General features: G+C 38.5%; 2 protein-coding genes across 3 annotated transcripts in view; both read left to right on the top strand.

Moving 5' to 3' along the window:
* LOC121628724 (NACHT, LRR and PYD domains-containing protein 12-like) overlaps positions 1 to 23,128 on the top strand; it is a 2,607,341-nt gene that overhangs the window by 1,676,233 nt on the left and 907,980 nt on the right. Inside the window, exons 1-5 of one of the 2 annotated variants that reach the window (XM_041967976.1) lie at positions 9,620 to 9,892; positions 17,146 to 17,252; positions 18,052 to 18,171; positions 20,169 to 20,288; positions 22,815 to 23,047. The exons of the other annotated variant lie outside the window; for it this stretch is intronic. Of the exons in view, the coding sequence (XP_041823910.1) occupies positions 17,194 to 17,252; positions 18,052 to 18,171; positions 20,169 to 20,288; positions 22,815 to 23,047 (532 nt within the window). The 5' untranslated portion in view covers positions 9,620 to 9,892; positions 17,146 to 17,193. Of the gene's footprint in view, positions 1 to 9,619; positions 9,893 to 17,145; positions 17,253 to 18,051; positions 18,172 to 20,168; positions 20,289 to 22,814; positions 23,048 to 23,128 lie in introns of those variants that run through there. 2 annotated transcript variants of the gene reach the window in all.
* Positions 1,946 to 6,061, top strand: LOC121628766 (gamma-crystallin N-B). Its single transcript, XM_041968094.1, has 4 exons — positions 1,946 to 2,046; positions 2,446 to 2,602; positions 3,371 to 3,516; positions 5,897 to 6,061. Exons 1-4 carry the CDS (start codon positions 2,039 to 2,041, stop codon positions 6,030 to 6,032), a joined length of 447 nt encoding a protein of 148 aa, XP_041824028.1. The 5' UTR covers positions 1,946 to 2,038; the 3' UTR covers positions 6,033 to 6,061.

Here is a 23,128-nt window from a genome sequence, read left to right as displayed (position 1 = left end):
GTTTGAAGGACTTGAATTTTGACTTGGACCAACAATGCTGTTCACTTGGTTTTACGTTTTTAATCTGAAGACAGATTTCTTCTTATTTTTGAGAAGTTCAAGACATAATAATAATAATAACTTTAGTTTTTGTCTAATACGTTAATCTACAAAAGCTTCTGGTTTTCCTGCAGTCTAAAATCTGCAAGTTGGAGTTTTAATCCTGATTATGTTTCGTAAAATCGCCATTAAATCATAATCAGTTGTTTTGATATAATCTGTGATGCATAAAAATACCAGTAGGTGAACAGCAAGTACCAAAGTCTTTAGTGTTTATTTTTAATTGTGTTTTCGTCAATCCATTTTTTATACTTGTTTGATCATATACCTGGTCATGGGAAAGCCTGGAGCCTAGCCCATCTGCCATCAGGCCAGAGGCGACATACCTGGGCACACCTGGACAGGTCGGCTGTCCATCACCAGACTAACACAGAAGACAACAATGACTCCCACTCACTCCAACAATCTGTTCAATCACGTTTTGAGGATACCATCTGGGAAGGGGGGGTGGGGAAGAAAATGGAAAAAAAGGAAATTAAATTCTTACCATTTCAAATGTCAGCTGAACTGCTTCAGAAAGGAGGCGTGGCATTATCAGACCACTGGGCTGACCAATCAGAGTAGAGTAGGCCAGCTAGCTGTTTCATGGGGACTTTAAACGATCAATTAGTCAGTAAAACAGAAATAAATCTCAGAGTCGAGTTAAACTAAAAGCTGCTAAAGGCCTTAACTTTTCATTTTTACAGAAACATTTTATCCACAGATCTTCACAGCAATCTGAAATAACTTCAAACTTGCTGAATTGTCTGGAATACAGCTAGCCGTTCTCAGTTAGCTCCTTACCAACTGGAAGAAGCTAGCTAGTTAGCTCCATCTAATTAGTAACTTAGCTAGCACTAAGCTAGTGTCTTTTAATTCAATTTAATTAACTAATTTTCTACTGTATTTGTTTGCTTTTATGTCTGATTTCATAGGTTCTTGTTTTTAAGTGAACTTGTAAAACACTTTGGTCACCTTGTTTTTGAATGTGCTTTAGAAATAAATTTGACATTGACATGATTAGTTACTAAGCTAGTTTGGTTAGCCAGCTAGCTACACACTCCTCTCACTTTTTCAAAGGGTCAACATTGTTGATGTTCAACATCTGCTTCTGACACTCGTTTTAGATGTTTACCTCAGTTAAAGTTGTAAAGTAATGAACGTTTATTGATAATTTAAAAACATTATTTATGCAGTGGTTTCTTTCAAAATGTGAAACTGCTGTGATTTGCTGACAAATGGCCTGATTTTAAAAGATTTTATAGGATGCAAACCTTATTGATTGATCTGTTTATCATTCTCTTGATCAGTTATTCAACTTTAAAACTGAATAAAAGACTAATTCCCAACATCCAAACGTCTACATTAGACATGAAGTTACAAACTGTCATATATGAGCAGCTATAGAAGTTAAATGTTTTAATGTATTATGACTAAACATATCTTCAGTTTTCTCTTTCAGAAAACTAATTTGACAAAGTTCAGATGAACTGATAATTGCTCAACTAAAGTTTTAAACTCAAAATAGGATTTTCTGTTTTTGTCTAAATTTCTAATTATTTTGAAGTTTTAAATCTATTATTCTATTATCTATCTGTTATGTGTGACCACATCTGTCAGATTATGGCAATCAAGTAAAAATAAAGCACAATGAACTGAGGTCCAGACAGACAAACACGTGAAGACAAATGCTTTTTGTGTGACCGTCCACATGGTGTGTTATTGTGTTCACAGAAACATGAACGCTTTATCAAACAACTGATTTTCTATTAAATCATCTCACTGTGCCTCTAAATTCCATTTCTTGTCTGTTCAATGTTGAATAAACTCATGCAACACATAAAGCTGCAGTTCGTCATGAACATGTCTTCTGCAGATTACCTTCTACGAGGGAAGATGCTTCACCGGCAGGTGTCTGGAGGTCAGAGGTGACTGTGATAACTTCCAGGACCGTGGCTTCATGAACAGGTAAATTACTTTTCTCTGAAAATGTTCCACTTACCAGAACCTTACACTAATTAAATCTAGTGTCTGTATTGCAGATCTCAGTGTTACACTGATTGCTGAACTTGATGTGCTTGCTGAATTTAAATGAAAATTTAGTCTTCATTGGAAACTTTCCTGATGATGGTTGCATGGTTTTTGTCCCTCTCTAATCAGAAATGACATTAACAGACATTTTGGTCCAAAAACTGATACCAAGAGAATTTAACATAATCTGGTTTCTAATATGTGAGAACAATGCTGAGTGTTTTGAAAACTTACATCTGAAAACATAAATTCTTCTTATTATAAAACAATACCTTAGTTCTGTGTAACCTCTGTTCACTAATACCATCAGAGTAACAAAACTGTATATGTTTCCAGGGTGAACTCCATCCGTGTGGAGAGCGGTGCCTGGATCTGCTATGACCACCCCGACTTCAAAGGCCAGCAGTACATTCTGGAGCATGGCGAGTACCCCGAATTCCAGAGGTGGAACTCCCACAACGACCACATGGGATCCTGCAAGCCCATCCGCATGGTGAACACCTTGTTAAAGCTTTTAAATCCATAATATACAAACAGAAGAAAATGCAGGATTTTTATGTTAGTCATGGTCCTCAGAGAATGAACCCTCCAGATTTATCTAAGTTGATGCTTCATTTTGACAGGTTTGTTTAGCGTCTGATATTCCATATAAAGGGGACTGTGCCCTCTAATATTCTACATAAGAGAAACTGCACTGTTGTGTTTAACAAGAACGATCTGTTACCATTTATTTGTTTAATCTATTTTTATTAAATATGAACATGGTATAAAAAGAAGAAAAACAAGGCCAATGATACAAGAAGAAAATGTCCAATTAGCTTGTTAGCTAATTTGTTTTTCTAGCTTCATGACACACAGTCCAGTCTATCTGCCAGAGGGTGTAAGTTTTTCCATATCTATCTCAGTTTACAGAGATTCCTACAGAAATTCATTAGCAAGGCACTAATCTCCCACTCCTTCCTGTCCACCTGTTTTTAAACCATAATTTTAACTCACTAGTTACTGGTACAAAAATACATTAACTTGTCTGCACAACAGGGTGAGATAGAACTGTTTTTGTTATAAAAGATTTCTGCCAGTAGCTTGTGATTCAAATGAAAATCTGAACTTTTCATCAAGGTAAAACCTAGAATAAAAATTACGTAGAACTGGAATTTATTTTATCTGAAACTTTGGTGAGGCTCCTTTACCATCTGTGGAGTGTTTGCAGTGTCTTCATCTGTGACCTTGCTTTCCGTCTCCCATCTTTCCTGCCCGTTAGCATGGAGAGCACTACCGCATCGAGCTGTTCGAGGGCTGCAACTACTCCGGTCAGTGTATGGAGATGTGTGATGACTGTCCCTTCCTCCAGAGTCGTGGATTCTCCAAGAACTGCATCAACTCTGTCAGGGTCTACGGAGATGGAGCGTGAGTGCAGTACAGCTACAGTGCTACACTTCATTATATCATGGTTTCATTTACTATTTATTAATCCACAAAGAAGAAATGGTCAAAATTAACATAAAGCTTGATGTTGAGCTTCCTGCTTCTCACAGGATAAATCAAATTTATTTCATGAATTCTAACTTTCTTCACTGAGAGTAGAACAATTCCCAAATTATAAACAAAGATAAACTCAGATCGTCCTGGAATATTTAAAGAACATATTTGTAGCCCACAGAAGACAACCCCTATAGATTTTAATTAGACAATTTATTGGTCTAATTGCTATGTAAGACAGAAACTGAAACAAAATGACATACATGTTCTCCAGAAGATTAACCTTTCTGACATTGGTGACCATCCAACTTTCCCTGTCGTCTTTAAGCCATTTTACCTCTCAGCTCTGAAACATTTAAGGCCTTTGTACATTAAAGGTCCCATATTATGCTTCACCTTCTAAAGCTTTTCTAACAGTTATATGCTTCCTCATAGCCTGTGCATGAGGCCCAAAAATGAAAAAAATTCTGTCACCTCTCTCACTTGCTTGCACCATTTGTGCACTACTTGTTCTCATTAGAGTTCACTAAAACCAAATTTGGAATGGCTGAAATTAAGGAACAAGGCTGAATTTGGGGTAAAACACTTTGAAAACAATATTGTTTGACTTGTGACACCCATATGAACTTGCTAAAAATATGTATAATATGGGACCTTTAAGTTGGTCATTTTTGGGTCAGTTCATTTATTTGAAAACAATTTTGCATTATGGGCGTGATTACATATTTATTCGGACCTAGCAAGTTTTAATTTGTTATTGAAGTTTTTTTTTCTTCTTCTTCTTTTGGCATGGGTTAAATATTTCTTCAGAGCTGTTTGAGCACTCAAAGCCACCATACAGGCAAAACACAAAGGCTCAAAAGTTACATTCGGCAAACAGATTTACTTTGTTTGCTAGCAACAAACAGGGTTGGATTGTGGAAATTGGTGTTTATTTTAAAAGTGTGTGGTTCCAGTATGACCAGCAGGGTATCAAACTGTACCACTGACATCCTGGAAACAACTGGGAGAGCTATGTAGCACTTTTATCAGCTGATGACGCTCTATTAGATTCTGATGCCAGCATGAGCGAACATAGTTATTTACTTTTTCCTTTTTTTTTTGTTTTTTTTTTTTTGTACAAACTGAGATGACCAAATAATTGTATTTGATGGATTCGCTTTCTCTCAGATTTTGAATATATACTCTAAATAGACCAAAAACATCACATCAGAAACATAGAAGAAACAGATTTGGAGTTCAAAAGCTTTTAAATTCACGTTCACGCTCACTGGAAGATAAACCAATTAACTTTGGGTATCATGTGGCTTACAGTTTAACTCCACCAGTTCAGTCCTAATGGCTGGACTGGTGTAATTTGGCAATTCCCCCAGAGAATACACAGACTTTTCGGTCAGAATTAATCCAATGCTTAAATTCTAACCATAATAAGCCACATAAGTGTTACTTTTTAGATGTTAACATGCTAACTTAGTTAACAAAGGTGTATTAGCATTAGTATTAGTTCCCTGTGAACTTTCCAGTCTTAATTCCTGAGTTCCTAGTAGGATGATCTTCAAGACAAATTTTCATCTTGGAAATATGGAAGAATCTCATCAACACAGACCTTAAACTCAACATATCTGCCCTGTGACTAAAAAGTGGTGATAGCTGCAGTTTATTAGCATTTCTGTCAGTTTTTAGCTCTCAAGTTCAAAGAAGGGCCCTTAATGGATGCTGTTTCTAGGGTGGCATGTCATCAAATCTCAGAAAATGACTGTTCCAAAGTCAAGGATCCTTCAAAGGACTTAGTTCTTTATTCAGTGAAACTTCAAAGATGCTTATGTGCCTTCTTATTCTCAAACACCCACAATAGCTGTTAGCATAGTAATTTCATGTATTTAACCGCCATGTTTACTTTTTAATTGTTGTACTGGGTGTAACTTACAGTGAGACTGTTGCTATGTTTGTTCACTTGTTAGAAATGTTCAATATTTACTACTTAAGTTGCCATGATGTTTGTGAAACATATGCTATGTAATGTAATGAGCTTGTGTGACTAAGATATTAGCCATACAAGCTCTTTAGCTAGCCTAGTCAATGAGAAAATTCTACTGTAACTTGAACATGACTAACTTGGTTGTCACAGTATTTCTGTAGGATAATACTGATCAGCTCTAGAGGCTATTTGGAGATTTAAGCTAGCGAGAAGTTAGCTAAAAATAAAATAATAAAGTATTCTGAGCCAACATCAACACTGTAAAAGTGACACATATACAAAAAGATAAAGAAGTAAGAATTAACCCATATCTCTTCCCTTTGTTATCAGCTGGGTGATGTACGAGGAGCCCAATTTCCGTGGCCGTATGTACATTGTGGAGCGTGGAAACTACTGCAGCCATAACGAGTGGCAGGCCCAGAACCCCAACATCCAGTCCATCCGCAGAGTCGTCAACTACTTCTAAGCCCATCAGCTTCCCTCTCCTGTGACTTTTACCAATGCTGTGATCATGTACAATAAATAAACCAAAACTAAAAGAAGAAAACAGGTTTTTTATCAAACAATGTCTTTGTGTTATTTTGTGTGGCCACACCTCACTTAACAACACAACTACATACATGTTTTTATCTCATTTAATTCAATTCAGCTTTATTTCTGCAGCGGCAGTTTACAACATCATCTCAGGGCACTTTTCAGACAAAACAATAATAACCTTGTTAAGGAAAACCAACAGACTGTATAAAAACTAAACTTTGATTCAGTCCCCCATCCTGAGCTGCCGGGGTGACAGTGGAAAGGAAAAAAACTCTCTTTTAACAGGAAGGAAAAATCTCCAGCAGAACCCATTTTAGGGAGGGCGGCCATCTGCCTAGACTGGTTGGGGTGGAGAGGTCAAGAAAGAAAGACCAGGCTGCTTAACAACTTCTACACTGATTATTCAAAAGATGCTCCTGGAAAACCAAGTAAAGATGACTTCACATGATTTAAACTGGGAGAGTTAAACTTATCATTTTAACTCTCCACTTTGTCTCTGGGGTTAATTCAGATGATGAGGTAATTGTGAGACCTAAACCATTACAAAGAACTGAGCTCAATATGGATTTTTATGACCTTTGGAAATACAATGGGGGTGTGTAAGACCCATCACAGAAATGGTAACTTTCCCACGTCTTTCACTGTAATAATGGTCAAACACGACAATAAAATTAGGAAAATCAGACTTACAACTTTAAATAAATGTAAGTTATATTTATATTAGTGCCAGTGGCCTATTTAATAAAAAGAAATTGGTAGAGCAGACGAGTTTTCCCTGCTGTTCAGGTACCGATGATGTTACCAAACAGGCTTCATTTTCTGGAGACAGTATCCCCTCAATGTGTTTTTTTTTTTTTTTTTTTTTTTTGTTTTGTTTGTTTTTGTTGTTTTTTTTTAAACACAGTCTGTGTGAAGCTGCAGCAACAACGAATATTTAGAATATTTGGGGGGGGAAGATCAAAATGACCGAGTATGTCTGCTGCAGAGGTGTGTTTTACACCCACAGGTCTGACCAATCAGAGCTCTGACACATCACCATTTTGACACAGAGCAGAGCCTGAGAGCTGATTGGTTGACACGCAGGTTAGAAACGCCCACCTCATCAGCATACACTGGAGGTAATAATACGCGAGGAAAAGTAAAAATGTGGAGGAGTGAGGCAAAGTAAATGTGTGCATTAGGAAAGGTGGTAATGTAGGAAGGTAAAAATAAATGCATAAATAAATAAATAAATAAATAAATAAATAAATAAATAAATAAATAAAGCAGGGAATAAAATTAATGGGTGAAGAATTTAATAAAATGGACATATGAAAAAAATAAATAAATGTGGAAATAAAAAATAACTGAAAATAAAAAAACAAGTGTAGAAATAATAAATTGCTGTGGAAATAAAAAAAAGTGGGAATAAAAATAAAGTTAGCAAAATAAAATAGCTGAATAAATGGATAAACTAATAAAAATATAGAAAAATGACATTTATTTATTTCCTCATGTATCTATTTATTTCCTCATTTATGTATTTATTTATTTCCTCATTTATGTATTTATTTATTTCCTCATTTATTTATTTTTATTGATTTATTTCCTCATGTATTCATTTATTTTCTCATATATTTATTAGTTATTATTATTTATTAGTTTATTATTATTATTTTGTAGCATATTTATTTGATTTATATTCCTGTAAAAACACCATCTCAGATTGTATCACCGACTGCTTCAGTTCCACAACCACTTTTCCAAAGAGTTATTAAGTGTGTCTCAAACCGCGCACTTATATGAGTACACTGGAAGGTAGTGCGTAGTGCGCACTAAGCACCACCTTCTGTAGTGCACACTATCGTGGGTAAGTACTGATCCGAATTGAGCACTAACGTTTTGCACTTGCCGGTAGTGACGTACCAGCTTTTGACGGTGTTTCTTCTGCTGCCTTAATTTACAGAATGAATTTCCAACTCTTGATTGTACTTTGTTTACTCCTTACTTAACCCCACCTGTAAACTTTGTCGCATCCAACGCAGGATCCTCCTCGAGCTGCACATGAATTAGAACATATGCTTATTTATTTTAAGGTAAATGACCCTCCTACATGCTGCCTAATAGCAACGCCGCTCCGTTAATATACTTTTTTAGGACAATCCGTCCAAGTTCTTCCAAAATCACGTTAACATACGTGTTTGCATGTCATCATACTTTTATGCTATTAAATGCCTTTTAAAAGGCCTCATTTGTGAAACAAAGAACCGTGGCCTCCACTGTATTAATCTCAGTTGATAACAATAGAAACCATCAACACACGTTCATGTGTCTTTGCATGTCTCCCCAAACCTGTTAGTATAAAGTGCAATTTAAAACACTAATAAAACAGCTTTTATATATACAAAGATAACTTCACTGAATTAAAGTACGTTACATTATACATCTGTTTTCATTGGTGTTTACACTGATACCGTTCACATCTGGCAACAGGAAACCGATTATACTAGAAATCATCATTTAAAATATGAAATGCAGTAATGAAGACGCTAAAACTGGGATGCAGAAAACATTTTATTTAAAATTTTTATTAAAACATTCTCTCTTGCCGCCTCCTCTTCTCCACAGGAGCGTCGTAGCCCGCAGGTGGTAAAATGCCTCAGTGCCATTGCTGGCTCGGTAGTTTGATGCCACAGTGACCTACGGTGAACAATGGGAGTTTATATAAAAGCAAACATTATTATATATATGTACTTTATGGTTACTTTGCAGACGCTTATCTAAAGTGATGTACAATCAGCTACGGGTTAGTCAGTGGTACCATGGAAACGGGCCGGTGTTCTGTCAGTTTAGCATACGCATCAGAGTAACATACATTACGTTACTGCGCATGCGGGTTAAGGTTAGGTACAGTTTGCACTGAACGGACAGAACACCGGTTCTCTAAACCAGCGGTGTTTCCTAATCAGTTTTCAGATCAAAGACCATTTCGTTTACGCCAGAGACCACGCAGTGCTTAATCTGGAGGTTCAACAATCATGAATAAACATACGGAACCTATAGCATTAATCATTTTTAACATTTATAGCCCATCTACATCTGCGAAATCGGCTATAACTGCTAACATTTACGTTGCTAACTCTACTGCAGCCTCCAACAAATGATCACATCCATGACTGTCATCAGGGATAGAAGAGATAAGCATGCTGCAGTTTATATTAGAATTTTGATCAAATATCTTCATACTTACAACAGTAGAAAATAGCCTCCGCCTGCATCGGTACCGCTGAGTTGGTGGCTGCCAGCTCTGAAAAACTGGTTGAAAGTCCCTCCTGTTCCGCTACGTCAGCAAGATGGCGTCCGTTAAGTGCGTGTAGTGTCCATCGTTTCGCACTAGATTTTTGGCTGAGTTTAGGGCAGCGTCCGGGTACTTTCAGTGCACTGAGTTTTTACTGAAATTTCTGTGCCAGAAGTATAGGAGTGCGTGGATTGGGACACACCCATTGATATAAACAACAGACAACAGCTTTGGATGTCTTCCAATTTACAGTGGAGGAGAAATATTCTGACCTTTATTTTATATTTACATATGATGAAAAACCTTCCAGTGGGCGACATCTAAAATGAACTTAAACATAAGGAGAAACTAATTTCTTTAGTTAATGTTTTTGTAATCTGATGCATAAGTACAGCAAATCACGTGACTCCTTGTAAGCCAGAAGGGAGGAGAGATGAAAGTGAAAGTAAGATAGTTCGACTCCATTTTGGCCCGACAGCAGCAACGAGAAGAAACCTGGATTGTGAACAAAAGTGAGTGTGAACATTCTTTTTTCGTATCAGTGTGTTGAGTGTGTTTTCTGTCTGTGGAGGAAGAGTCGGTAAACTTTGATTCTCCGTCAAAACAAACAGTTTTTATTCAACTTAGTCAGTCTGCGTCACTTTCTAAAAACCTCCGCCTGGCTGGCCGTTGTTTTTTTTTTCTTGGGTAGTATAATCTGGATTGTTCTAGTAGGGAACTTCCGGCGGCCGCTGCGTTTTTAAAGGGTTAAACGATGGAAACGTCCAACTAAGACCAGAGGCTCGTTCCAGAAAATGGGTTATGTTGGTCATGTTGAAACCCAGAGCAGCCCCTGTTAACCCTTAGTTGGGAGAAACTCTGGGTTTTCTGTTCCAGGAAGCGTCATATCCTCATATGACTACAGTTTGATGGCTATGGTTCAAAAAGCTAAAGAAAGCTAAAGTTCCATCCAATAGACTCATCTGTGACACTCAGGGGGAGCTCTGAAGAAAAAGCCCACTTTCAGGGTTTGTTACGTAGCCGAAGTTAGCTTTCGATTCGTACAACGTGTAAAGGGCGATTCCACTGAATTTGGAGCCATCTAGATCATATTAGACATCTCTTGATAAAAAACTACAGCACTTAGACACTTCAAACCAGGACTGGAATATTCTAAACAACATCTATGTTCATTAAAATACAGTTTCTGATTTGTGAAACCTTTCTTCTATTTCTGAAAATGAAAATTAGCCTAATTTAGTGACGATTTTGCCATCTGGACTCCTTTAGACCAGGTCCTGGAAAAAACTACAGCACTTAGACACTTCAAACATGGACTGAAATATCCTAAAAAAAAACATTTAGATTATTTAAAACACAGTTTCTAATTTGTGAAAAATTTATTCTATTTGTGAAAATGAAATTATTGAAATTGTACAAATGTTACCCATCTGTGGCATTTTGTTTTTCTGCTCATCTAGAAAAGAAAGAAAAAGATATGAGACTTACGACTAAACTGGACAGAATTATTCCAGACAAAAGATAATTTACATCTGTTAAAAAAAAACTTTAAAGAAAAGTTTGTCTGAACCTAATTTTTTTTTCTTTTTTATAAAAGAAAGCACTGTTTCTCCTTTTCTAGCATGACAAGCGCTCACCTCTCACTATAAAAAGATAGATCAAAGCATTATCAACTAATAAATGTTTCTTTCTTGTGTTTATGCTTTACTTTTCAGAAATAGTGACTGTTTTTCCTCTAACCTTTCTTCCATCTGGTCCTGGTCAGCCTCCTCCACAGCCTCAGTCCATGTCATGCTGCTTCTCTCTTCCAGAGCCTGTAGTGTTCCTGTATTAGACCAGACGTATTTCAGTCCAGATTCCTTATTCAGCCCTGGATAAAGTATTGTTATTATATAGAGATGTCCATGCTTAATCTTCATTAGCCTATTTGAAAGTTTATTTCTGTCATCTGACGTATCTTTCCATGAATGTGGGCCATTATTTCAGACCCCGCTCTTCCTCTCTTGCTCATTCCTGACCTCCCATCTGTGTAACTTCAGTAAACGTTTCTTTTGTATAGAAGTGCATCAGTAAGTTAGATGCATTCTGTTGTTTTACCTACACTAAGTGTTGTAGCCCTTTAATTCTAGTTTTCATATAGACAATAAAATGACCCTGTTTAGTCAAAGTTTGTTTCTGGGAGCCTTCATCCATCACCTGGAAAACTTCCTTGTCCTTAAAGTTCATTTCTATGCATTTGAAATTTGTTAAGTTAAGTGAAGGTTATCATTCGGGTCAAATGTATATCCTTCCTCAGTTTACTTGTTGACTTTCCTCTGAAAGCAGCACATTTAGGATAAATTTGACCCTGTCCCTGGAGGTCATGGAACAGACTTCAGGAGACAGATGTTTGCAGCTGGAAAGAAACTCTGACAAGTCTGTGATTATCTTGTCCAGCTGAACATCATCGTCAAAAATGATGGGTACCACCTTTCCTCAAATGTATAATGAGACCTCTCCTTACCTGAGACGATGGCCTGAACAATAGAAATGAAAAGAAAAAAAATCATAAATACCAGCTGCTATCTGCTAACATGTAAATGCTGCCTTAACAAGGTAGTGATGTTAAGAAGATAAAGGTAGAATTCATAAATACCTTTTACATGATAGAGCTTTGATACTTTCACTGTCCTGCTTGTCAGTATCAGCCTGAATATCACTGAAATCCTCACATCCTGGGAAAAAAGAAACAACAGATTTGATAGATGAGTAAATTATGCCACCGATATGTTTTTTAAATGAAAGGTACACATACAAAATAAGCAAAAAATAAACTGGATACTATAAATTAAACAAATATTGGGAATTTATGATTTACTCACAAGATCTCAGTGGAGTTGGACATCTGTTTTGCAACAGGACAACCTGGAGTTTGGTTCTTTCCAAAAAGCTCTGTGTTGAGTAGGAATCCCAGTCTACAAGCAACCATGTCCTCCTCAGTTTAAAGGCATTCATTCCATAACTGTCCTTTGAATCTTAAAATCTGGTTCAGCCACAGTAGTTTTGTTTCTTCTCAACGTGTTCATGCTCCAGAAGTAAGGTTGATGTCCACGTGTCAGCATTAGGACGTTTCTGTAGGTCATTTTCAACGCCTGATCTTCTTTTGATCGCCACATGCATCGTGTACAGGACATTGTCAATTGTACAAGTATTTATCATCTTTACTGCTTGATGTCCAGTAGTTGCAGATGGATAGAGCTGGTACAGGTTCGCTACTGCAGCTTGTTTAAGAAAGAAAAACTCTCGATGGATGTCCGATTCCAGAAGCAGGCCGATCTCATGACCTGATCTTTACTAACACAGAAGCAGCGTTGAATACTTCCACTGCGTTGTCAAGCCAGTTAGGAGAAAATGGAAGAAGTGCTGCTTTAAATGACTGTGAGCTAATTTGCTATAGTTGTTGGACCTGTATGACCCAGAACCTGTAGCCTCTGAGTGACATTTTTCTTCTTTAAACTCTGCAGACTCGACACAGGCCTGCGTGCTTTTTAGCATAGTTTTTTATAATGGTCCTCTGGTTTCAGTGAAGCTCAACAACAGCAACGGAAAAATATAAACAGATGTGTTAACCCTTTAAGGCCTGACCTGTGAAAAAATGCTAAGAATAGCCATTTAGTATAGTAATATAGAATAGTAATATGAGGCATTTATTTGATCCTTTAACAAAATGTAACAAAAATGAACAAATTTCTTTGGGGGATATTTACCATTTATAACTATGTGATGTGTCAAAAGTATTACAGTGTGTTTTTTTGCTTCCTGTCATCTGTTAGGGGGCAGAAGACAAGATTGTCTTTAGCAGGATAATATCATTATCCTTCACATGATTCCCTTATTATTTTAAAATATATTTTCATGAAATAAAGCCTGGGTCACATAGTCATCTTTGTACTGCAAGAGTTGGAAACTTCAACTGTGTCATGCACCTACTGCTTCACACAGCACAATAAGTGGAAAGATGAGAGTTAATTATGTTGCTATTGGGTGGTTTATTTCAAACATGTTTCGACCTTTAAACAGTTTACATGATTACATTTAATTTTCTTGTTTGAAAAGGAAAAGGCATAAGTATGTATTTATTTGTTATACACCACCATTGTTGTATACCATTATATGGATTATGTCATCCATTATTGCAGTTTACACAATTATTGACCTTTTCCCCACAGTTTTTACAATTTCAGGTTCATCCACAAAAGAAAAGATCAGAAAAACAGAAAAAACTAAATATTGCATTTTAAGGGATCTGTACACTGCGTAAAATGAAAAGTTTGAAGACACTTAAGTGTTGTAATGTTTTCTTTTTAATTAGCATTATTTGCATTTTCACAAATAGAATTTGGTCTCACAAATCAGAAACTGTATTTTAATTAATCTAGATGTTGTTTAGAATATTTCAGTCCAGGTTTGAAGTGTCTAAGTTCTTTAGTTATTGATCAAGAGCTATCTAATATGATCTAGATTGGTCCAAATTCAGTGGACTCGCCCTTTACACATCTTTACGAATCAGAAGCTAACTTCAGCTTCGTGGGTTTATTGCACTTTATACCATGGTCTGGGTGAATACTCGATTGTGATTGGCTGGAAAGCGTCCATTAAAAAGCGATAATGGACACCTATGAAAGAAGTTCCGGTCAAATAGACTTATTTTTGTAAATGATTGCGCTGACTAAACGGTAGTTGGTAACCGTGGCAATAGAAATTCAGACGCCAGGCAGCAGACACCAAATCAGAGCAGCCTGCAGGCTTATTGAACATGTGGGAAACTATCTGTGGACTTTGACTGTTTGAAACAAAATGTCGCATCATCCTCTGGACACACACAAGCTGTAAGAGCTGCACCCGCCCTCTGAAATGTTTGTGTAACGTAACGTTAAGCAATCATCTTCTTTCTCCTTCACTGATCAGGTCTAATACAACAGCTGACCGACTGAGCTGCAGGTTTTGTGTTAGAGCCGGTTACCTTGGCAACGCGTCACAACGAAATAGTCCACTCAACCGCTACTTGTGAAAAACTTACGATTTTACCGGTAAAAAACAACATTAATGCATTAATCATTTATTAATATTTTTTCTTTCTTAATGGACCATGGTATAAGCGGGATAATGCCCTCCAAAGTGGCCATTATCATAAATTAATGGACTTCGTGGAGGCAACCGTCCTCCGCTTATTGGGCATCATCCCATCATCCCTTACTTAGTTTGTACAACATCTCTGATGTTTTTTTTTTTTTTTTTTTTCGAATCGTAGCATTAATTTGTGAGTTTTATGTGTTTATTAGTGATGGCAAGATGGAAACGGTGTTCCAGTCCGTACTGAAAATTGTGGACCGTTTGATGTGAAACAATGTTCTGTGATCTGAATCAAGACCCGGATGTCACGTGGCTGTTCCATTTCGCGTTCCATTACGTCACCAATCGTTCTGAAACTTCACGGCTGTTTCACCTGCTCTGGACTTAAAATTCAAACAGAACTGAATGTTAAACGATCTTTTTGTCTTGTGCTCAAAATGGAACAATGAAAAATGTTTACTAAATTTTCACAAAGTAAAAATTCTCTAATTTATTAATTAATTATTGCTCGGGCCTTTGCTGGATTGGCAAATGTTCTCTTAACGGCTGTTTATTTGTAAAGTCTTGCCTCATTTATGTGAGTGTGTTGTACTGAGCGCCTTTTAGAAAGTTTGAATTGTCTGGAAATGGAAGGAAGCAAAAAGCGTCCTATGTCAGCTGTTTGGGATCACTTCGAGCTCGTTGACATTTATTTTATAAAGTTTTGCGCAAACGTTGCTCCAGTCTTTCTGCGCCTGCTGCGTGACTCTCTCCTCCCCCTTGAATCATGACGTGACTGTCGGTGATCAGCTGATCGGCTTCTCTGGCCCAGCGTCTCTCTTGTAGTTTGTTTATCGTTCAGCTCATGTTGAGAAGGAGGAAACTAACAAGATGTCGATGCAAAACTTTAACCCATTTCAATTAGATAGCCTTTTGTTTGCATTTATTGTCTATTATTTTCTTTATTAACTGAGGTTTGCTGGTGACAGCTGTAAAATCTGCTGGTCATAATACAGCCAGATGGATCAGGTTCAGATATAACGAGTGTCAAGGTTAAACAAGAGTAGGCCTTTTTCTAAATTATTGGTTCTGTGCAGATGTTGGACAGGCAGGTTTATTTTTTAGGAGCTATGAATGTGGTGAAAGGAAATTATGAACAGGTTCTGAAATGGGGCGGCATGGCTCAATGGGTAGAGTGGTCGTCCTGTAACCTAAGGGTTGCCGGTTCGATCCCGGCCCAGAGAGCTCATGTCGAGGTGTCCCTGAGCAAGACACCGAACCCCTACTTGCTCCTGATGGGTTGTGGTTAGCGCCCTGCATGGCAGCTTCCGCCATCAGTGTGTGAATGGGTGAATGTGACGTATATGTAAAGCGCTTTGGATAAAAGCGCTATATAAGTACAGACCATTTACCATTTATGAAATCCAAATCAGAGCAGGACCTTCTCTAACCAGGTGGTTGACAGGTGATAGGATTTACTGTATATACAGGGACAGGTACAGAAAAGTTTTGATGAGAGGGCCAGGCAGGGGGACTAACCAGGAAAAGGATGGCACAAATGAGAATTTTTTAAGGTCTAGATTTTACTAAATAATTATCTGCTTATTAAAACTTAAGGGGTCATCAAATGTGAAATCTGGAAAAACAGTCTGTTAGTCAGTGATGAAGGAATAAACCGAATCCCCCACACTGTTGAAAAGCTTGTTATACCCCCGTGTACAGGAGCAACTCATACCAATGCTGCCTGGTTAAAATAACACATTCTTACATACAAATATCACTATAAACCAACACAAGAAGTTACAGACAAAACGACCCAAAACACAAGAAAACATTTCAGTTTATTGAGATCAACATTTTAAAATCACTTTTTATGACCAGATGTGACTGTGTTCAGTGTTCCGAGCGTTCCACAAGATCGATTCTTTTTCTGGAAAAATTGTTCCAAACAATTCGATCTCCCAAACGTTCCATTTCTGCCATCACTAGTGTTTATTAATAATACATCAAATTTCCCAAAAGTCACATTTGATCCGTTCTGTTTCTTTCGGCACTGCAGACGGCAGCATTTTGTTTTTTGTTTACTGTGAGCAGGAACTACTTTTACCAGTTACCTAACTCCCAAACCCCAACCTAACCCTGCAGAATCACCAGTTAACCTGACATCATGTGCTTGTACTGTGGGAGGAACCTGGAAAAGCTGGAGAACCCACACATGCACTTGAAGAACATGGAAACGCCACACAGAAGCTGGGATTAGAACCAGCAACCTTCCTGGAGACAAAGCTGATCGCCACACCACCCTGAATTTCTGATTCATGATTCTGCACTGGAGAACCTTTCAGTACTTTGGTCGTGCTTGATGGTTTTAAAATACTTTAAGTTGTCTTGGCTTTCTATAAAATACTTGTATTTAAAACAATAGTTTTATCACAGTAATAACTGAAATATTTAGCTTCACAGTAATTAAATCCAGATGCTTTTGTCAACACAAACTCAGTCTGACGCTCTGAGGAAACAGATGACGTCTCATTTCTGACAGGAAGCCAGAAGAAACAGAAAGAAAAGCAGGAGGTCTGGAACTGGTGGAACTGGTTTTTGTTTGGGTGTTAGACCTGAACAGACATGTTTGTTTTTATTTCTTTGTTCTGAGTGTTTCTGCTTTACCTCTCAGGAAGATGAGGACAGAGCGGAGTCTGCAGGATCCAGCTGTCTGTCTGTGATGGCGGACCCATCCAGACCTCCAGGCTTGAGGACTGGACCAGAACCATCAGACACAAAGTAAGTGAACTGCTCATGATGGGGGTTAGCTTCTTAGCTTTGTCTGTTGCCATGGCAACTTAATGCTGGAAGTAAACGCTGGAGCTGGAAATAAAAGTGTTCAAACCTGCTCAGTTATCCGGCTCATGTAAAAGGGGCGGAGCTGACGGCAAAGGACCATGTCAGAGATTTCTTTATTTAGCCAAGTTCCAGACAGACCAGAATATCTGCATCGGTGGACTGAATCCAGATTTGAATGAAGTCTAGCTAAGGTAGCAGGCTCCAGGCTTTTATAGATAAAGGTGCAGTATATGTTATTAGTAGTAAATGTTCTGCAGGTCTCACTGTTGGATCAGATTGAGATGAATCCATGAGGAACATTCATGGATTTAGAACCATGAATGTACCTGATCTCCTGTCTGATAAGTAATTAAGATGTTCTGGTTTCTTCTCACTACCACTGGTTCCACTCTTCATTCAATCTAGGCCTCCATCAGTATGTGATCAGTTTAATCTCATAGTACCATCCTGATCAGGTCCAATCAATACCACCGATCAGTTCTACACAAATGAACCGAGAGGGTTAGAAGCAGAACCCTCCAGAGTTCCTGGTCTGTTTGGAAAGTTCCTGCAGAGGAAACGTGTCCTCTGATGTCAGTCAGCTAGAAAAGCTGGAATCTGGTCTAAGAGGACTGATCCAAACATGAAAGCTTCTGATTCTCTGCAGCAGTTTGTGTGTTCAGAGCTTCTTTAGTGGTTTTCATCAGAAAATTTCTCACTGATTGATGTGATATGAATGACAACATGTTTGTGTTTGCAGAGGTCAGAACTACAGATGGAGAACAGAGACTCCAGAACTGGACTATTTGTCTATGAAGAGTGACTGGTCCATGCGAAAACCTCCAGAATTCAGTGCTGGACCTGGACCTTCAGACTCACGGTAAGAGAAGTGAAACAGAGGTTTCAGGATGTTTGCTGATCTCCCTGAAGTCTCTAGAACTGCTGATCCTTGAACTCAACATTTCTGTGTAAACCAGTGAAAAGTCCTGTTAACAAGGTTCAGTCCAGGTTCACAGTCAAGATCACGTTTATTTATACATCACATTTAAAAACAACCAAAGATCTTCACATAAAATCAAACTATATATAAAATATATATGTATATATATATATATATATATATATATATATATATATACATATATAGGCATCAGCAAATAACATTAGCAAAAATATAAAACATCAGTACAAAATCTTGCATGTTAACTTGAACTGAAACCAATGAATGAAAATAAATCATTAATTTTCAAAGCAGCCATGGTTCCATTATGATCATCATCTCTTGTTGCCATGGGAACAAACTAGATGATGGTACTCAATTTGCTGTCTTACTGAAGAGAGAGCCTTATCTGCCACCACATGGACACATTTATAGAGGAGGACAGTCTCCATCAACCTGTGTTGACCTGTGGACACAGAAAAGCTGAGTTCATGTGGACAGAAGAGACTCTCTGTCCACACACCTCCATCTTTTATTCTGATTATTTTCTCCGAGATTGAGCAGTTTAGAAGGGGCAGGTGGAAATTTGCTTTACAGATCATACTCGTCCTAAAGGTTTGTGCAGGTAAAATGATCTCATCCCCTCCCCCCTACTCACCCACATTCTGCCATAAAAGTTCAATGCAGAACGCCTCATGTATATAAATAAGCCAGCTGATCTGTGGTGTTTTAAGCTTCATCATGTCCACCAAGAAGACAAGAAAACACAATTTCACAGAGACTGAAGTTGAGGTGTTTGTTGGTGAGGTGGAGGCTCGCAAAACATTTTATTTTGGTGTCAGAGTAGTGGATTCACAAATACACGAGAGGCTGCAGGGACGGCTGCCCGAGCACAAGAATTCCCCGGGAGCATGGTGCACCTGGAAGTAGTCGGGTGCTGACGGACGCCGTCCGGCAAACACAAAGAGACACAATCAGTGTGGTGAAGGAAGTCCAGGATGAACTGCAACAAATCCATGAAGTGATGTGTGGCGTTTTATCTGAAATCTTTAGCTCATGTAAAGAACTGCATGACACCTTCATGCAGTCTTGCTCCCCGCTGAAACTCCTCATGTTGGGGAGGAGGCTGTGCTTCAGGGTCCTCATGGAGAGGGGGGCCAGGTGGAAGAGGAATGGCATTCCTCAGTGCGACAATGTGCAGGACACCACACACCATGATTATTCTGCTCACCTTTTTGGGATGGTACAGCAGTCTGCCCCCCCAAATTATCCAAACACCTCCACCGGTTTTTGAGGAGGCCGATGGATTTCTCCACAGCAGTACGAGCGTGGACCACATAAGCACACCTTTGCAGGTTTACAGATGGAGTGAGGAGCCAGCGCCGCAGGAGGAAGCCAATGTCACCTGCAAGTTCTACCAAAATAATTCTTATGAATCAGGTTTTAATTGTTAGTTTAATGTGTATTTACTCAGCAAGGAACCAGCCATCACACGCAGCACCTGCTGCAGTCTATCCTCTACACTGCTGTACGTCAGGATGAATGAGTCATGTTGACCCAGGACACCGGGCCACAAAATGTGTCAGAACCATGTTTGAGTAACAAATAACTTGTACATTGATTGATACTGTACATTTTTATGGTTCACAAAGTCAAATTCTTTCACTCTTGGAGCGCTTTATCAATGTGAGTGCCGTCAATCCACCAGCTAAATTCCCACAATTCCTGCTCTGTGTGGAAAATTCCTGCAGAGGAAACGTGTCCTCTGATGTCAGTCAGCTAGAAAAGCTGGAATCTGGTCTAAGAGGACTGATCCAAACATGAAAGCTTCTGATTCTCTGCAGCAGTTTGTGTGTTCAGAGCTTCTTCAGTGGTTTTCATGAGAGAATTTCTCACTGATTGATGTGGTATGAATGACAACATGTTTGTGTTTGCAGAGGTCAGAACTACAGATGGAGAACAGAGACTCCAGAACTGGACTGTGTGTCTATGAAGAGTGACTGGTCCATGGAAAGACCTCCAGAATTCAGTGATGGACCTGGACCTTCAGACTCATGGTAAGTGAAGTGAAACAGAGGTTTCAGGAACTTTGCTGATCTCCCTGAAGTCTCTAGAACTGCTGATCCTTGAACTCAACATTTCTGTGTAAACCAGTGAAAAGTCCTGTTAACAAGGTTCAGTCCAGGTTCACAGTCAAGATCATGTTTATTTATACATCACATTTAAAAACAACCAAATATCTTCACATAAAATCAAACTATATCAGACAGCAGCAAATAACATTAGCAAAAATATAAAACATCAGTACAAAGTCTTACATGTTAACTTGAACTGAAACCAATGAATGAAAATAAATCATTAATTTTCAAAGCAGCCATGGTTCCATTATGATCACCATCTCTTGTTGCCATGGGAACAAACTAGATGATGGTACACAATCTGTTGTCTAACTGAAGAGAGAGCCTTATCTGCCACCACATGGACACATTTATAGAGGAGGACAGTCTCCATCAACCTGTGTTGACCTGTGGACACAGAAAAGCTGAGTTCATGTGGACAGAAGAGACTCTCTGTCCACACACCACCATCTTTTATTCTGATCATTTTCTCAGAGAATGAGCAGTTTAGGAGGTGCAGGTGGATATTTGCTTTACAGATCATACTCGTCCTGAAAGTTTGCACAGGTAAAATGATCTTATCTCCTCCCCCCTACTCACCCACATTCTGCCATAAAAGTTCAATGCAGAACACCTCATGTATATAAATAAACCAGCTGATCTGTGGTGTTTTAAGCTTCATCATGTCCACCAAGAAGACAAGAAAACACAATTTCACAGAGACTGAAGTTGAGGTGTTTGTTGGTGAGGTGGAGGCTCGCAAAACATTTTATTTTGGTGTCAGAGTAGTGGAATCACAAATACACGAGAGGCTGCAGGGACGGCTATTTTAGAAAAATTACCAAGAGTCTGGAATGAGTAAATGTATAAAAAAGTTTATTACAGGAGAAGTATTGAATACAGAATTATTCTCATGAAGGATGAGAAATGGAAGAAAAAAAAAATGTTCTCAAAGTCAGTTCTCCGCACACGTCTCTCGTGTAAAACAGACTTATCAGCGCCATGAATTTAAATAAATGACTGAACTTGGATAATGTACTTAAAACAAAACCATGGGGCTATTTAGTAGGTTTTTTCCTTTTTTTTTTTCTTTCTGCCTGCGGTCATTGTCTGCTACAGGCTCAGTGCTTCTCTATGTTTGTCCCGTCAAAAACCTTTATGGTATTTTTAGATCTCAGTTCAGCTTCCTCTTATTAGTATTATTATTTTTATTATTATTATTATTATTATTATTATTATTTAATTTTAAGCCGTCTTATACCCTTTTTTTGTTTTTTCTTTTACCCTTCGGACTCAGAGTTCCTTCAGCATGAACACACCTACTGAGATCTATTCAGAACAAAATTCTATTGAATTCTTACCATATTTGTTACTCATAAAACTCATAAAATAAAATTACTTATAAAATCAAATAATTCTCCTGTGACAGAGTCACGTTGCCCATTTTTACCAAAAAATGGGAGGGATCCTCTTACAGTCGTGAATGTCTTCACGGACTCCGAGTAATAAGTTTACTCGGCCACTCTTGTCCAGTGGCCTTTTCCACCAGGGGACCTCTGCTGACCAGAGGATTTAACCAGCTGCAGGCCTGTAACCCGCCCAAACAGACCCCTCTGTCTCCAAACCAGCTTCACAACTTAATTAAACAAAGTACTTTTATCTCACCAGACTTATTTCAGACTATATTTTGAGTTCATTGATTTCGGCGGTGACTTCCAGAGAACCAAACGAGGGTCCCCCTTTCAAAAGCAAAGCCTGAAAATCAGGTTCAGGTCGGTCAGACACCGTCGTTGGGTCCCCCTGGTCTCTCACAAAATCCTGCCCGACAACAGAAAAATTACCAAGAGTCTGGAATAAGTAAAATTATAAAAAAGTTTATTTGCAAGTAATGAGAGTGGTCGTCTCGACTCGTCTGAAGTCGAGAGAGACTCTGAGGAAGCAAGAGGAAAAACAATAGTTATACATTTCTGTAGAAAGAATCCTCCTTCCTGAAGACCTTGGGTGGACACACAACTCCACAGAAGAGACTCTCTGTCCACACACCACCATCTTTTATTCTGATCATTTTCTCAGAGAATGAGCAGTTTAGGAAGTGCAGGTGGAAATTGATTCCAACCTTCCTCCACTCACCCACATTATGCCATAAATGGTCAACGTAACATACCTAATCTTTATAAATAAGCCAGCTGATCTGTGGTATTTTAAGCTTAATCATTAACATCAACTTGCAGGCAGATGAACTGGTCTTTAATCAGTCAGAGGAAAAAAAGATGTTTGTGTTTCTGAAGCAGCTAAAATCAAAGAACCATCAGTTTCGTCACAGAATGAATCCTGGATCCAAACAGAAACCTAGAAACTCTTTTACTGTCCTCTGATACGTCACAGCTTCTGGACAGGGTCGACACTTCCTGATATTTGTTGCAACAGTCAGAAAAACATTTTAATGATAAAGAAATGTCTTCACAGGAGGAAGAGGAGTGACGTCTGTGAGGAAGAGCAGCTGTCCTGCTGTCCTTTGTGTCAGGACGTCCTGAAGGATCCAGTCTCTACCAGCTGTGGACACTGGTTCTGCAGACGCTGCATCAGCTCATACTGGGACCAGTCTGCTTCATCAGGAAGCACCTCCTGTCCCCAGTGTGGGAAAAGACCCAGAACCAGAACTGGACTGCAGACAGCTGGTCAGAGCAGAACTGTAGCAGGTCAGATATTTCTGTTTAGATCTTGTTTTAACTCGGACGTGTTGTTAAATGTTTCAGATCATTATAAAGATCATCTCAGTG

The sequence above is a fragment of the Melanotaenia boesemani genome, chromosome 18 (genome assembly GCF_017639745.1).
Source record: "Melanotaenia boesemani isolate fMelBoe1 chromosome 18, fMelBoe1.pri, whole genome shotgun sequence".
NCBI lineage: Eukaryota > Metazoa > Chordata > Actinopteri > Atheriniformes > Melanotaeniidae > Melanotaenia > Melanotaenia boesemani.
The sequence above is the reverse complement of the archived record's forward strand: the minus strand, read 5'-3'. Positions and strand labels throughout refer to the sequence as shown.

Excerpts from the sequence above, each read along its gene's own strand:
- LOC121628766 (XM_041968094.1), top strand. Across the intron at positions 2,603-3,370 it reads CCTGCAAGCCCATCCGCATG|CATGGAGAGCACTACCGCAT; the intron begins GTGAACACCTTG and ends CCTGCCCGTTAG. Across the intron at positions 3,517-5,896 it reads AGGGTCTACGGAGATGGAGC|CTGGGTGATGTACGAGGAGC; the intron begins GTGAGTGCAGTA and ends CTTTGTTATCAG.